The sequence below is a fragment of the Poecile atricapillus genome, chromosome 22 (genome assembly GCF_030490865.1).
Source record: "Poecile atricapillus isolate bPoeAtr1 chromosome 22, bPoeAtr1.hap1, whole genome shotgun sequence".
Lineage (NCBI taxonomy): Eukaryota > Metazoa > Chordata > Aves > Passeriformes > Paridae > Poecile > Poecile atricapillus.
In genome coordinates this window covers 5911106-5925607 of record NC_081270.1, presented here as the reverse complement: position 1 = coordinate 5925607, position 14502 = coordinate 5911106, and the positions used below count along the sequence as shown (strand labels likewise).

General features: G+C 39.0%; 1 protein-coding gene across 3 annotated transcripts in view; it reads right to left on the bottom strand.

Annotated features, from left to right (window-relative positions):
* Positions 1 to 247: 247 nt before the first annotated feature.
* The window catches only part of MTOR (mechanistic target of rapamycin kinase), a 63068-nt gene continuing 48813 nt past the window's right edge, over positions 248 to 14502 (bottom strand). For 2 of the 3 annotated variants that reach the window (XM_058855270.1, XM_058855273.1), the window contains 21 exons: positions 13311 to 13428; positions 12335 to 12541; positions 11731 to 11831; positions 11313 to 11409; positions 10601 to 10699; positions 9870 to 9992; positions 9080 to 9262; positions 8379 to 8513; positions 7940 to 8114; positions 7588 to 7723; positions 6783 to 6930; positions 5985 to 6107; positions 5417 to 5499; positions 4391 to 4463; positions 3805 to 3879; positions 3181 to 3316; positions 2822 to 2887; positions 2599 to 2679; positions 2244 to 2324; positions 1726 to 1831; positions 248 to 1233 (listed from right to left, as the gene is read on the bottom strand). In XM_058855270.1, the coding sequence (XP_058711253.1) occupies positions 1218 to 1233; positions 1726 to 1831; positions 2244 to 2324; positions 2599 to 2679; positions 2822 to 2887; positions 3181 to 3316; positions 3805 to 3879; positions 4391 to 4463; positions 5417 to 5499; positions 5985 to 6107; positions 6783 to 6930; positions 7588 to 7723; positions 7940 to 8114; positions 8379 to 8513; positions 9080 to 9262; positions 9870 to 9992; positions 10601 to 10699; positions 11313 to 11409; positions 11731 to 11831; positions 12335 to 12541; positions 13311 to 13428 (2362 nt within the window). In that variant the 3' untranslated portion in view covers positions 248 to 1217. The remainder of the gene's footprint in view (positions 1234 to 1725; positions 1832 to 2243; positions 2325 to 2598; positions 2680 to 2821; positions 2888 to 3180; positions 3317 to 3804; positions 3880 to 4390; positions 4464 to 5416; positions 5500 to 5984; positions 6108 to 6782; positions 6931 to 7587; positions 7724 to 7939; positions 8115 to 8378; positions 8514 to 9079; positions 9263 to 9869; positions 9993 to 10600; positions 10700 to 11312; positions 11410 to 11730; positions 11832 to 12334; positions 12542 to 13310; positions 13429 to 14502) is intronic. The other variant, XM_058855272.1, reaches the window with a different exon arrangement.

Genomic DNA, 14502 nt, shown 5'->3' with positions numbered 1-14502 from the left:
TGATGTTCTATCACACAGATGCCATCACATCTCCTGGAAAACAGAAATTTAGGGGTTGCATGGTCACAGGTTTTTTATACAACTGACAGACTTCATTCAGCTGCTATCAGAAGGGAAATAAAACCAACGACCTGAACTGATGTACAAAAAGACAAATCAATGGCAGCAGGAACCTTAAAAGAATTGTAATCTGCTTCCCTGTCCCTGCCTAATAATGATTTAGGAATAAACAAGAACACAGCCAAAGTGTTTACATTTTGATGTCATTTATTGGCACAAAAATATGCAAATACAACATGGCATCTAAACATGGCTACTCTGTTGTATTTTGTGCATTGTTTTTAATGTTTTTAATTAATAAATCATAACTTTATCTTCAACCTCATGTTTAACAACCATTATTTTCTGTTTCAAGTTACAACCAGTTCTCCCCTCCCAGTCTGCCTCCTGTGCCAAACCTGTACTTTCTCTAGTTATTTCCCAGCACTGCTTTTTAACCCAGACACTGCAGGAGGCACACAAATGGTATTTATTTGTACCCTGCATCCAGTTTGCCACCGATCACTCTGCACAGAGGCACTCCGACTTTGCTCAGCTCAACGTTTTCAAATCTTGGATGTGCTCAAAACCCTGATCTAGTCAGAAACAGAAATCCTGAACTAGTGTAATGAGCAGATAGACAATTTCCAATTTTGGGGCAAGAATCAAGTTTGAAAACAAGGTACAGGAGGGAAACAATGGTAAATTCTACTTCTCTTTCTTTCCAGTTATGCAGCTCCCCCCAAACCTAAATGAAGCCTCCTGCACAAGCGCATTTAGCTCACTGCACCCACATCAACAGGAATGACCAGGGCAATAATTAATCTGCAAGTTACTTAGTTACATTGCAAAGTGAGTGAAAACCCGTATAGTTATTTTCAATGGATCTCCAGTTCCCCAAAGACAAAAAGGAACCATAGACATCTGTGGTACAATCAGTCTTCACTGTCCTGGAAACCCAAATCAAGTGTTGTGTTTCAGACAGCTTGTTTTTCCAACAGCAGCTATACATTGGCTTACACCAACTTTTAATATACAATAACTCTTATCATTTACATTTAAAAATATTTGACAAAGGCTGTATTTCAGTCCAACGTTCAATTTGTGTTTGTAGAAGAGCAAGTTTGGAGTGAAAAAGCCTCCAGAATAAAAGGCTGTGCATACTCTGGAATCTCCTGTTACCAGAAAGGACACCTAAAAAAAAATTAAAGATATTGTAATAAAGTTGACTTGCATGTAGTTTCACAAAGGCAACACTGAGAAGGACTGAGATTCTGTACAGACTAGGCATCATTTAAGCACAGGCAAAGTTGCCAGGTGATCTTTATCACTTTTAAACATTAGCAGAAAAGAGATCTATTTCCTTCAGCATAGTTCTAAGTTATCTAACTCTTAAAAAGATGCTAAATCGTCTTTGTTTTGTTCTTCAGTGTAACTGAAAGCACTGACCACCACATTCCTTATTTCAAACACTTAAAATGTAAAATCCTTGTCATTTCTTATAACAACAAATTTCCTAGAGGACTGTCTGGCATTGCCAGGGGCTTGCAGAATCTACCAGATCAGATGCAGTATGTGGTAAGGCTCCTATAAATAACTAACTACACAAGTGAGGTTCTCTTTAGCAGTTCCCTGCTCACACTGTTCCACAAGAGTTTTGCCAGGTTAGCTGAGTGACAAACTCACCATCCAATGTAGCACTGGCACAGGTTCTCATGAGAAGTTGCTTGTTTAATGAGCAGTTCTACTTGTGTGGGCACATCGAGAGTTTCATCATGAGAGAAGTCTCGACCTTTGAAATAAAAGGATAAAAAAACCACGAAAGGAGTCACAAATCCTGGTACTAATCCCTTCATAGTACATTATCTAGCAAGTGGGGAGTAGTTTCTTATAAACTTTAAAAGTGTAAAATTTTGCAACTAAATGCTGCAAACTATGAAGCCAGAAGAGTAGAAATTCAGCTTCCACTAACAAGCTAATACATATTAAATCTTTGTAGTTACAAACACCTCTGTACTTTTCAAATCAGACTTATTTGTATCTAAAGGCACAGGACTTAGGTTTTGGACAAAAACAGGAAAATGGCCTCATCCACTTAATCAGAATATGTTAAATTAAAGGATTAACAGAAAATACAAACACTAAGAATAGTGCTGATCCATCAGATTTTATGTTTCTTTATATAAACATAACTACACACTCACCAGTGAGCTTATCTCGAACCCTGTTGATGATCTGAATTGCCTTCTTATTTAGAGCTTCTGGCTTCACCAGACCATCTCCTACTAAAAGACAGAAACAGGACACAGAATTAGGACTTCCACAATAAAAACATTTGTACTGCTGTTAGATGTGCCCTTTCCAAATACCATTTTGAAAGCAAACCTAGATGCATTTTCTATAGATACAACTCTTTGTGGGAGTTGAGAACATAGATAATTTTTATGCTGACAAGAGACTGCATCTGTCCCATCTCATACAATTGCATTTAGACCATGATGAAATTTTCTGATCTAAGAACAGCTTCTGGGTCAGTATAGAAGCAACAGTGAAACTTACTGAAAGAATGGATGGATTCAGGCACTGTGGTTCCAGTTTTTTTATGGGCTGTTTCACCCAATTCCACACTGTCCAACATTTCTATTGAAAAAAACATCAAAACACAAAAGTATAAATATGAAGCTGAAAAGCAGCTGAAATATTCTTCTGGAAACATTAGCAGGACTTTTAATCAGCTAATTTGAAAAGCATTTTTGTGACATCTACCATCTTTTCTACTCACCTACTGACTGACTGGCTGAGTAGGAGTCTGTTCTTGTTCGTGAGCGCTTATTGCCCTTTGTATTTGCTGCAAGAAAACAAGGAGTTGGAAAGCATGAACTGGAGTTTTAGTGTTTGAGAGCAAATTTGTCCACAAACAATACAGATTTGGCTACCTTTCTCCTTCTCCAGATTTGATGTCACCTGGAAATAATTTCAATCTCCTGATCACTGCTGTAATTCCGTATTAAAAATCCCTAAAACTGTGTGCATGCAGAAACAGCACATGCAAACTAACAGTTTGATCAGATTGTTTGAAAACACACTGGATTTCATGTATGAATATTCTCTTGCTGTCACTAATTTATCAGAATCACTTACTGTCCATCAATCTCCAATTCAATAAGGGATCATACACAAAGGCTTCCAGCACAGCCATGACGCTGTCCTTGTGCTCACGCAGCACCTCCATCACTGTGTGACAGGTGATTCTGTAGTTCCCATCAAGGCCTGTCACCTTTGGAAGAAAAAGAAGTGAATCAACTACTGATTTGTTCACTCTGCAACTCCAAGCCCAGCACTCAGGGAGCAGGAAGTAGCTTTGAACTGGAGTTCACTACGCTTTGTTCATTAAGAGAACAAGACACACGTTAATTACAAACTAAGAAGCTCTCCATGAAGATGATCTTTGTAAAGTGCCATGCAACTGACTCTGTCTGGTTGATATAAACAGCTATTTGAAATGGGGAGACTAAGGAAGGCCTAACAAACTGGAGGAATTTCAGGGTAGTTTATTTTCTAACTAAAAAGTTGCTTTCCACTGTAATGTACTGCAGATATCACAGGAGATATTTTAACTCACAGAAAATGAAGCTGAAATATTAACACCTCTGGTTCTTAAGGAGTGGTAAAGTTTAGCCACAACAAAAATATACAGAAGAAACTGAGAAATGGTTGCCATTTTCCCTAGGAACAGTCCAACTCCAAATCAGAGGGAATGCTTACCTCCATAGCATTTGTCAGCATCCTTGTTAATCTAAATGGAATCTTCTCAGGGAACTTTTCTCTTGTCATTGCAACCTAAACACATAACGATGGAGAATAAGTAAATTAATAGCTAAATTACTTTTAAAAAGTTATTAAGTACTGGGATCTTTTTGCTACAATCTTGAAGATTTTATTCCAAATAGGACATAAAGTAAATAAAGTCACAGCTTTACGTTCCTCAGTTTTCACAAATTACTGGGAGAAGCTAGATGATTAACTTGATAGCAAAGGGAAAACTCGAGCATGTGCCCAGCAACACAGACTGCCTCTCAGCAGCTTAAATTGCTCCAGGAAATTTCATGGAAGTGATGTTAACACTTCTTTGCTTGTTCCAGTAGTCAGCTAATCCCAAAGACATGCTTCTGAGATATAGTGTCTATTATTTTCAACTTGCCTGCAGGTAAAGAGAGGCTCAAAAGAGAGTCCAAGGGTTTGCCCAGGAACAGACTCCAAGGTCAGTTTGTCTTGGCTCATAGATTAATTTCTGTTCCACCAGAAAATGTGAGAATTATTGAAAATGTCATGTCCAAATACAAAAACTTACCTCAAAGCAGTCCCCAAAGTCAATATGCAGGATCTTTCCACTCAGTCTGTCTAACATCAGATTGGAAGGGTGTCTTTGGTGAAGGAGTGAGAGAAAAAACAGACCATTGGTGACAGACCATTACAAAAACCCAAAGTGAATCACAGCAGCTCCAGTCTGAAAATATATTTATCTTCATGAACAAGAACAGCCAGTGACAGCTTGCTTGTCTGAAATCTTCAATCTCAGGACAAACAGGAAACCTTCCTGACAGTGCATCTGTCACATTACTTTTGTAATTACCTCTCGTGAGTTAGAGATCTTCACACCTTGGAAGACAAATAACTTCCTGGACAAGAATGATCATCTTGCATATGAATGTTTATTTTTCAGTTGGGATAAATTTTTCAGCTTGTTTTATGCTTTTTATTTTTTTTTTGTGTAGAAAAATGTAATGCATTATGCTGCACTTGAAGTAACAGATTGTTTTACCATCAAGGGAGAAGAAAATTAATCCAGACTAACAAAACTACAGTGCTGTATTCATGCTTACATCTTCCAATTTTGTTTTAATTCCATTTTCAAAGGTTTATAATTTCATGTTAGAAACTTTAAAGTTCAGAAATAAGAGTTCTTGTGACTAAAACTTCTAAGGGTTTAGCTGTTTTTGCATTACAGATTTTAAATCTAATATACCTTGTCTTCAAACTATTTTGGAAGTTATAATGTTAATAAAATGGATGGAGAAAGGTTTCCCATTCTGTGAAAGGGCAAAATTAGAACTTGTGGTCCTTAATGTAGTTCCATGTGTATTAATTTCGAAAAGGAAGAAAGTCTTATTTGTACTCATGATACACAAACTGCATCTCACACCTGCAGTGCTCAGAATAACAGCAGCATAATTAAGAGCTCAGAGATGATGATATCATTACAACTCAGCAGTAACCACAATGGAAGATGTTATCACAAGAACAGATTCAAGGAATGAACTGATAGCCTTCAAAGTCTGTGCTTTTAAATAAAATAAACCTTTGCAGCTTTACTTACCTGTCCCCAAGGCCCAAAATGTACCCAACCATTGACATCACAGCCAGTGAACGGGTGTAATTTGTTCTTCTGTCAAACCATACCTACAAGTGGAGATAAAACAGAAAAAGCCAGGCAGGTATGTTGCATGTTTCAGTTTATAACTGATGCATTAACCATTTGCATTTTGCACAAAGCAGAACTGTGAGAGGCTTAGGTTCAGTACTCTGTAAGTTTGAGGGGGTTTAAACACCTTGTGCTCTTGAATTAGATGTCTAAGTTATTAAGAGAATAAATTCTGAGGCTCCTGCTTTTCTCTCCCCTGCAGAGAGAATATACATGTCTATATGGAGACTAAAATATATAACATTATATATATATATATGGAGACTAAAATCTCCAGTCTTGTGCTTTGCACTTCACTTCTGCTCTGAGCCTTGTGAAGCCCCTTGTGTGGGGATACATGTGTGGATATGTGTCCTGCAGTGATTCAGCTGGGGTTCAGGATAAATAAACTCCATCTCTCACTCATTCTGCAGAGAAGATAATTACACACTCTGCTGTTTGCCAGTACTTGTGTTGATCTCACCTCTGAGCTTGGACTTTTCAACCACAGCAGTTTGGCAAGGTCATCCCCAGCTGTGTTATTGACAGCATGTTCAAATACTTCTACTTTCTGCATCAGAGTCAGGTGGTCATAGTCTGGAGCCATCTGTAATTCAGAAGTGATATTCAGCAAATTAAAGCCACCTCCAGTAGCCTCTGGCTGTAATGTGAGAAACACAGTAATCTTATATAATTTCATATTGAGTTTATACTTAAACTATTGGTAGACTGACGAGGATGTTTCAAACACAGCAAGATAACCACACAACACTGAAGAATTCTTTTTAAATAGGTCAGCAAATTATTTGGTATCCCCAAAGTCAGTATTCACCACCCCTGTTTAACTAAAAAACTGCATAGGTAAGTATTTTTCAAAAGCCATTATCCAAACAAGTCTTCTGGGCTGGCACACACTTTCCTTTTTGGCAGGAAATTCCAAATTTTCTAGTAGTGTTCAGTTTCTCCAGTCTGCCTAATTTTGGCCCTGCTGCTTAGACACAATGTTTGCAATGCCAGCAGCACCTTGTATGAGACACATCACAGTCATGCAAAATTCCAAACACATATCAGTCACCAGATGGCAACAACTTGTGGTCACTGCTAAAACTGGAAAGGAGAAACAAATAAACATATGGCAAGCTATAACTCTTATCTATTATTTTTTAATTTATTGTATCAATCAGAGAAGAGGCAGAGGAAGAAGCCTTGTACCATTTTCCTTCATTAAGGCACTGGTGTCCTAAAAGAATGTCCCAAACCCTCTGCCAGCTCTGCCCCTTACCCTCAGCATGATGCGATGCTCGATGTTGAGCAGGATCTTTTTCTTCTCCCTGTAGTCTCGGATGAGTGCATGCAGCGTGTCACAGTGGGGCACCCAGCCAATTAAGCCTGAATTTGTAGACAGTGGAATAACAGCATATCTCTGGATGCTATGGGGGAAAAAATGGAGATCACAGCTCAAATTGTCGTATATTGTAACTTATTAGATTTTGAGATGCTTGAAACAACTACTGTTAAATCTGATTCTGGTCCAAATTGTCTTGTCAATAGTTGCTCTGTTTGTCTTTTCAAACAGACTTCAAACACCCATTTTGCACAGATTTTTACCAGATAATCTACAGATAAACTCAAAATTTACATGGTTTTCACTGAAAGGCTGCTTTCAGAAGGTACATGTTATGTCACCCACAATGATCTCTTATTTGCACATGATGTTTGATGTGTTCTTGCTTGAAAGGCACTGCAGAATTGCACTCAGTGACTCTTCAAGCTATTTAGTGACTATAATAAAAAAAGCTTTGGCAAAAACTCATTCTCAGGCTCATAAGGCAGTGCACAAGGTGTCTTGAAATAGGCACTGCTTCAAAGCCCATAACAATTTACAAGATAGCACTTCAATTAAAGAGAACAAAAAAATCCCCTCAGATACATTTTCTCCATGTTTGAATTCTATAAATACTCTTTATAACTTAGTTCCAAGATTTGCCATTTCTTCACAAAACAACTGCTTGTGCCAAGGTTTACTTGCAAAGCTGTAAAGAGTCACATATGCACAAGCACTTTCAGTGATTACCCAGAGCACACACCTGAGGTTTTTACGAAGAGAAGTTGGGTCATTTGCTAGCAGAGTGTTGACCAACCCAAAAAGCTGCATCACTCTTTCATCTTGGCGAAGGTCTTCATGACCTTTCAGAAGGAATACAAACTCATGCCCGTTGCTTCCTGCAAAAGAATTAGTGCACAAAAGTTTATATTCATTGAAAAAACACATGAGTAAACACACATGTACCCAAAAAAGTGTGGCAGTCAGACCGGCTAAGAAAAACCTCACCTGAAAGGAAAGGTTAGAGAGGTTTTACAAGGTAAATACATAGTTTGACTTAAGAGCAACAACTGTTTAAATACAGGAATAACTAAGTGAAAACTGCTCTCTCTTACCCATTAATGTCAATTTCCTGGGCCGCTGCTTGGAGGTGATGACCTGCAGCGAGGGTGCGATGGACTGAATCCGGATGATGGGCTGGTTGGGGTCGTACGTTCCTGGCACTGCCAGTTCCAGATCCCGGCACATTAAGAGTTTTGGTGACACGTACTGTAGTTCCAAAGAAGTGAGCTACCAAACCAAAAGAAATACAAGACCTTAGGATTTCAGTTCAGTCTAACAGAAGCATCTGAAGAGTTCATGCTGTCAAGGGACCTAAAACAGTTCAGGCAGTGACCAATACTTCAGGTACTTGCAGGAAGTGCTGCATAAACACCAAATTTGCAGCAAACCCTATGCAGTTATTTCCAGAATACTGAATTAGTATGTTTTGAATAACCAGAAAACATAAAGCAAAGGTTGGTATTGACAAAAGATCTGAATCTCCGCCCTCACCTGTGGCAGCTGCTTTGAGATACGTCGGAACACGTGATAGTAGAGATCCCAAGCCTGAGTTAGGTCTTTGACATTTCCTGATTTCATATACTTCCTGCACCACTCTTGAGCTTCCATGAGATCTCTGCCATAGGCCTAGGGATTAAAACAACAGAAAAAAGAATTTCAACAGACTGTAGTGTAACAGGTGGAGAGCACTTACACCTACAAAGAGCATCAGAGTCTCTTTTCAAATTGCACTACAAATACTTATCTCACATTTTTATAGTAAATGAGAATTAAAGATCCAGAAATTACTGGATCCAAGATTTGCATTGAATTTATCAAACAACATTGCTCACAAATAGACTTCACTATAGGAGGCGACTGAATGCTTAGAATCACCCTTTAACAGTAGGCTTACAAGCTCAGTTAATTCTCTGTTATCTGTGCTAGTGCTCACTGTGAACAAAGCAGAATAATTCACTGCAGAGCAGTTTTCCAGTCCCTATCAGACATCCTGCCAATCTAAGACTCCAGGGCAATTTGGACTACCATGGCCTCTTATAGTCACCAATAGTGACACAGATCTGAAGATAAATGTCAATAATGAAATAGTGAAATAACATAATGAGTCCCAAGAGATTCACTTTTTGTGTTAAATGGCAAAGGTTCTTGTAACACATCTGGGGCAGAGGGCTGTCCTGAAGAACAGCTGATACCTGATTGAAGGATGTCTCCTTTAAAGTCTGAGGCCCTCGCTCCATCATTGCATGAAGTGGTTCCAGCACCTCAAACATTCCCTTTACATTTCTTTCTCCAAAATACAGACGAGATGCTTCTTCCAACCCTTCATGCCACATCTCATGCCATAGGATGGCCACACGAATTAGCTCTTCACTCACCTGTTTTAGGACAGAAAAAAAAAGATTGAATGCCTAAAGAAATCCCTGGCACTGTGTCCCGATTCAAAACTGCAAAACTCCCTTCTTCTCTGATATTATGAAATATTTGTTCCTGGCAGCCAGAGGGAGCCACAAGAACTATCACAATGACAGTACATTTTTTTCTGTAAGAAGCTGACCAGGCTTTTCTCACCTTATTTGTTACCTTTGAAATTTTCTACATTTCATTTTCATGCTTGGCCTGAAAGCATTATTTTTCATTTATTCATAAAAATCTGTATCAAATTAATTGCATTATTCTTTCCATGCTAAGCTCAGTAAGTTTTATTTCTACTTTCCACTAAGCAAAACCACCTCTTTATGGAACAAAGGTTTTTCATGTATTTCTTCTCTAAATTTATTCATAAGGAAACACAAAAACTCAGTGTGTGAATTATTTTAGAATGAAAGCATTCTCTGGAAATTACACTAATACTGTAACTTCTACCAGTTGCAAATACCCAGAATTAACTGTACCTGAACAGAATCAACAATGAATAGTCTTTTTGTCTTATTATAACTGACATCTATCCAACATAACACACTTTATGCTGCACTGAGCACTCACCATCATTGCCTGCTGCACCAGAGTGTTGCTGTGCTCACACATGTTTTTCAAGATCTTATTTGCAGCATTGTGCCGAGCAGTGGTCGTAGATTTAGAAGCTACAGTCAAAGGATAGATCAAAGCCTGCAAGGGACAGTAACCAATAATATTTTAGAACCCCACAGAGAAGCTACGTAAATTTAAATAATTAATTAAGCATTAATGAATAGCAGCCTTAGGGATAAACAGAAGGAAGCAAGTTCTCTTCTGGAAAGTGGTGATAGGAATTTACTACTGAAAGTTTCCTGATCCAAAAGGCTGTCAAGACTTTAATTGACTGAATAGCACAATGACATTGAGAGCCTCTTTCAAACTGGAAGAACAAAAATAGGTTTTAAGAATTTGTGACGTTCCACACTGTGGAAAGAAATTCAGATAAAACCTGTGGAAAGAAACTCAGATAAAACCTGTGGAAAGAAATTCAGATAAAACCTGTGAGGTAGGTTCTTAGTAGTCACAAAAAGACATTTAAGGTGATCTGCACTACCTAGCAGGCATTAAATTACATTGGACAGAGTCCTTCCCAGGCTGCATGGCTCATTCACCTCTTTCCCATTTTTATGTGAACAGTGCTGAGGTGAAAGCAGCAGCAGCAACAGAAATTGTCCCCATCCTCACTGTCATCACTTGCTGTGACTTCCTGTGCAGGCATCTGACACCTGTAAAAATTTCTGCTCTAAGCAGACGCTTACCTGGGGGTGGTACCGACCAATGTCCGTGAGCAGCTGATGGATGAGACGTCCTACCAGAGGTCGAGGGGTGTCAATTCTGGCAATGAGCTGTGGGATTACCTAAGGAAAAGGAAAAGAAACTCTCCTGTCATCTCATAAGTTCAGTGCACCAGCTGCTCTGCCCTCTCCTAGAGGCCTCACAGCCTCTAAAGGAGACAGAGAAGCCCATCAGTCATTTTTGAGTTGGTCAGAGGGTAACACAAGGTTCCAAACTGAAATGTACAACAGCACAATGAGATCACAAGTGTTCTGTGCAAAACTCTTACAGGATCCTACTATGGAAAGATGCATCTTGAAGTATAATGCTTAAATAGGAAATAAAGTATTTTTAAAATTAAATTACAAGAATCATTCTACAAAGCAATCCTGAAACACATTGTGAACTACATCAGAGCAGGACAGTGTTGTTTTACACCTGATCACCACTGAATGTATGTCATCTTTAATTCAAGAATTTTCATTCTTTCTCATTAATATGCCCTAATTTGCATATAAATACAGAAACATTTCTCATTTTTCTGTTCAAGATGCTTGTTGAATCTGTTACAGACTGTTCTGCACACTGCTCTCAGCACTCACCTACAGAGGATTGTTTAGCAAGAGATCATAATGGATATCATGCAGCAAATCCCCAACTACCCCTAGAACTGGGATTTCCCTTTGTGTTATTTACCTGCAGCCAAGTGTCTATTTGGATTGCCTTGACTCCTTCTACCAAAGCTTCATTCACATCAGGCCAATGACCATAGTCAAACCACAGAGTAAGGACTCTGAAAAAGAGAAATACTTTTGTTAGGAACAAATAAACCAACACACAACCAAAACGAAACAAAAACTACCAACCAACCAACAAATAAAACCCCATCACAAAAACCCCAAACAAACAAACAGACAAATACCCACATTTGCAAGCAACTTTTCTTCCCAGAACCCTCAGACAGCAGGGATAATCCATCTAACAAAAATTAGCCTGGACTGAAGCATTCACTTAATTCAACCATAACAAAAAAGAGCAGAAATGTGCTCTACCTAATCTGAAACCATATGCTCTTATCACCTGGATTTCATTTACTATGTGCTTTATTATGTACCTTAGAGTGTCTTGTAGGTTGTTTCCTCGAGACAGAGAAATGGATCGGAAGAAACCCTGGACAGCAGGGACTGTGTACATCAAGAGGGTCTTGGATAAATCCTTTTGGAATGAAAATTGCTGCATTAGTTCTATGCAAGCACATCAGCCCACATGAATCCTTAACTCAAGGGGAAAGAGGAAGAAAAATGTGGAAATGTAGACCTAATCCCCATTGGAAATGACTTCTGCTCCTACTCTTCACAGGACATGTTGCTCCTAGAATTTTATGATTTGCTTGACTACACAAAAGTCTTTCAGCCTGGCAGGGAAAATACTGTGAAGTGATTTTATACTTCAGCTTGTTTACAAAGCTATGGACAACAAAGCAGCCTAAAAACCACCACCTTACTATACCTGGTAAATGAAAGAGATTCCTCAGAGTCTTCCATGAAGGGCCTAAAGAGCAGAATTTGTTAATGCTCTGTATCACCTACGACAGCCACTTCAGTCTCCACTTTAGGTCACAGCTAATAATCACTTGCATTAATTTAGCCCATAAAATTTTTCTGTGTCTAAGCAGTAAGTACCAATCTCACAACATGAAGAGGGAGGAAAGAGGGTACCTCAGTGACTTTTTTCTGCACTGGGGATGGGATGGGGCTGTTCTCAGTGCTCTCTGCATCGCTCTCACTGTTGCTGCCCTCAGTGTTAGCGCTGGTGATGCTGGCTCCGCTCGCGTGACGGAGTTTCTTCTTCTCATCTCTGGCCTGGTTTTGATGTTTATAGTGAAGCACTGCTTCAAAGTTCATTACTGCCCAGGCATGCCAGGCCTGCCAACAGGAGAGAACAGAAGTTAGAAGGAACATGACTCCTTTCTGTAACAGGCACTTTCTAATTGTTAGATATAATCCCACCTTTCTGTGTCTGCAAACAACAGCAGTAAGTAATACCCTGCAGACTGTTGTTGATGCTTTGATTTCTCTAATTGCTTGTAACTTGAACTGTCTTATTATCTTAAATAATATCATGTTGAGTTCTTGGCTGGGAACTCCCTTTCGAATATTAAAGCAAATGAGCTCTGTACCAAAAAATTAAATTATATTTGCATATACCTTCATTTTTCAAAGGCTAAAATGAAAATTAGTATGTTACGACTTGGGGATGTGTAATAGGGAAAAATACAGGAAATGGCTGCCCCAGAGAAGATATGGCATTAAATACTGATTGAAATATCACAACCCTGAAATCAAAGGCTCTTTGGAGAATTAGCAACAGGGCTGCTTTCCTTGTTCAAGTATACTGACTGAGAATAAGTTAAATTTTTCCATTTTCTTTCTCCTTCATTGCTAACTGACAACAGGAGAGAGTCCCAAAAGCAAGAACAGAAACTGAATTGTGGCCTAGTTTTACCAACCAAGTAAAATTCTAAACAAGAATCTCATGGCTGCCTTGGGCCACTTTCTCTGTTTTTCGGTTCTGTTTTGGTTTCTTTAATCCTACTGACACTAACAAGGCAGACAGTTCATCTTCCAATGAAAACCTTCCTTTGCTGTAGTATTGGACTTGATAAAATTTATCTGGAAGCTTTTGTGTAATGACCTTGTACCAGTTGCGATCATGCTCTGTTGCAGCACTGTAGTATTGCAAGACTTTGGGGATGGTGCTCTCATTGATGCCTTGCAGGTTCAGCTGCCACTCACCCAGTTTCAGGAAACACCTGGTTAAATAAAGGGATTATTGATTCAAAACCTAAAATGAAAACAAAGCCTCTGGATTAAAAGGTGAACTTGCTATCTGGAGTCTAAAAGACATTCCATGTGGTGAATCCAGTCAGGAAACCTCTCCTGCAGTCTGGATGCATAATTCAAAATACCTCCGTCTTGCTTGTAGTGTGGAACTAACTAGTTGAAGGTTTAATTTAAGAGGAAAGGTGGGGATCTATTATTTTCCTCATCTATATGAGTTATAAAATAAATGTAAGAAGTAGGTAACAGCAACATCAAAAGACTTCATCGGTCTGTGCTGATAAAATTCATACATGTGTGCTGGTGAGCTGTACTGAACACCATGTGAATGAGCCTTCTGGGGAGAACACTGACAGACAATGGAAACACAGAGGAACTGTTCTTCCCCCAGCCAGAACCCCATTAAGTCATTCCCTCCTAGAGGAAAGGAAAAACAACATATTTTTACTGCAGTAGGGTGGAGTTGTCAAGGTTTGCGCAAAACTTAATACTTTGCTCCTTCAGAAGGCTTTAAATGCCACAGTTATGTGGCTGTCCTTTCTGTATTCTGAGTTTTCCAGAAAGCATTGTGCAAGACAAATATTATATGCAAATCATTATTAATTTGTTTTCCATTATAGTCACTAAGAAAGTAAGACAACGGTGTTACCAAGGGTTCCCATCCTCATAAAAGCAAATTTAGTGCATGCCTCCCTTCAAAAAAAGCAAACCTTCAATAGAAAGCACTATGCAGTTTTTAATTTAAACTGAAAAAAACCCAGATCTGGCACCTACAGATCCACAGAGAAAAATGGAGAAAGGGTTTTTAATGCAACAGTATTATAAGAGACCATCACATGCTGGGCACCTACTGCCCAAAGCCTTGCTGTTGTGCTTGGCAGCCTGTGTACTTAATACAGATGTGCCAGGCGTGTGGGAAGTGTTTCTTTTCCTAGTGACTGAATCTCCTGAAAAGCAAAGAAACAGACATGCTGAGCTCTCTGCCTTCTGCCAGTGAGCCACAGTGCTGGAAAAATACAACCAGGCACCAGCAACAAATAGAAGCT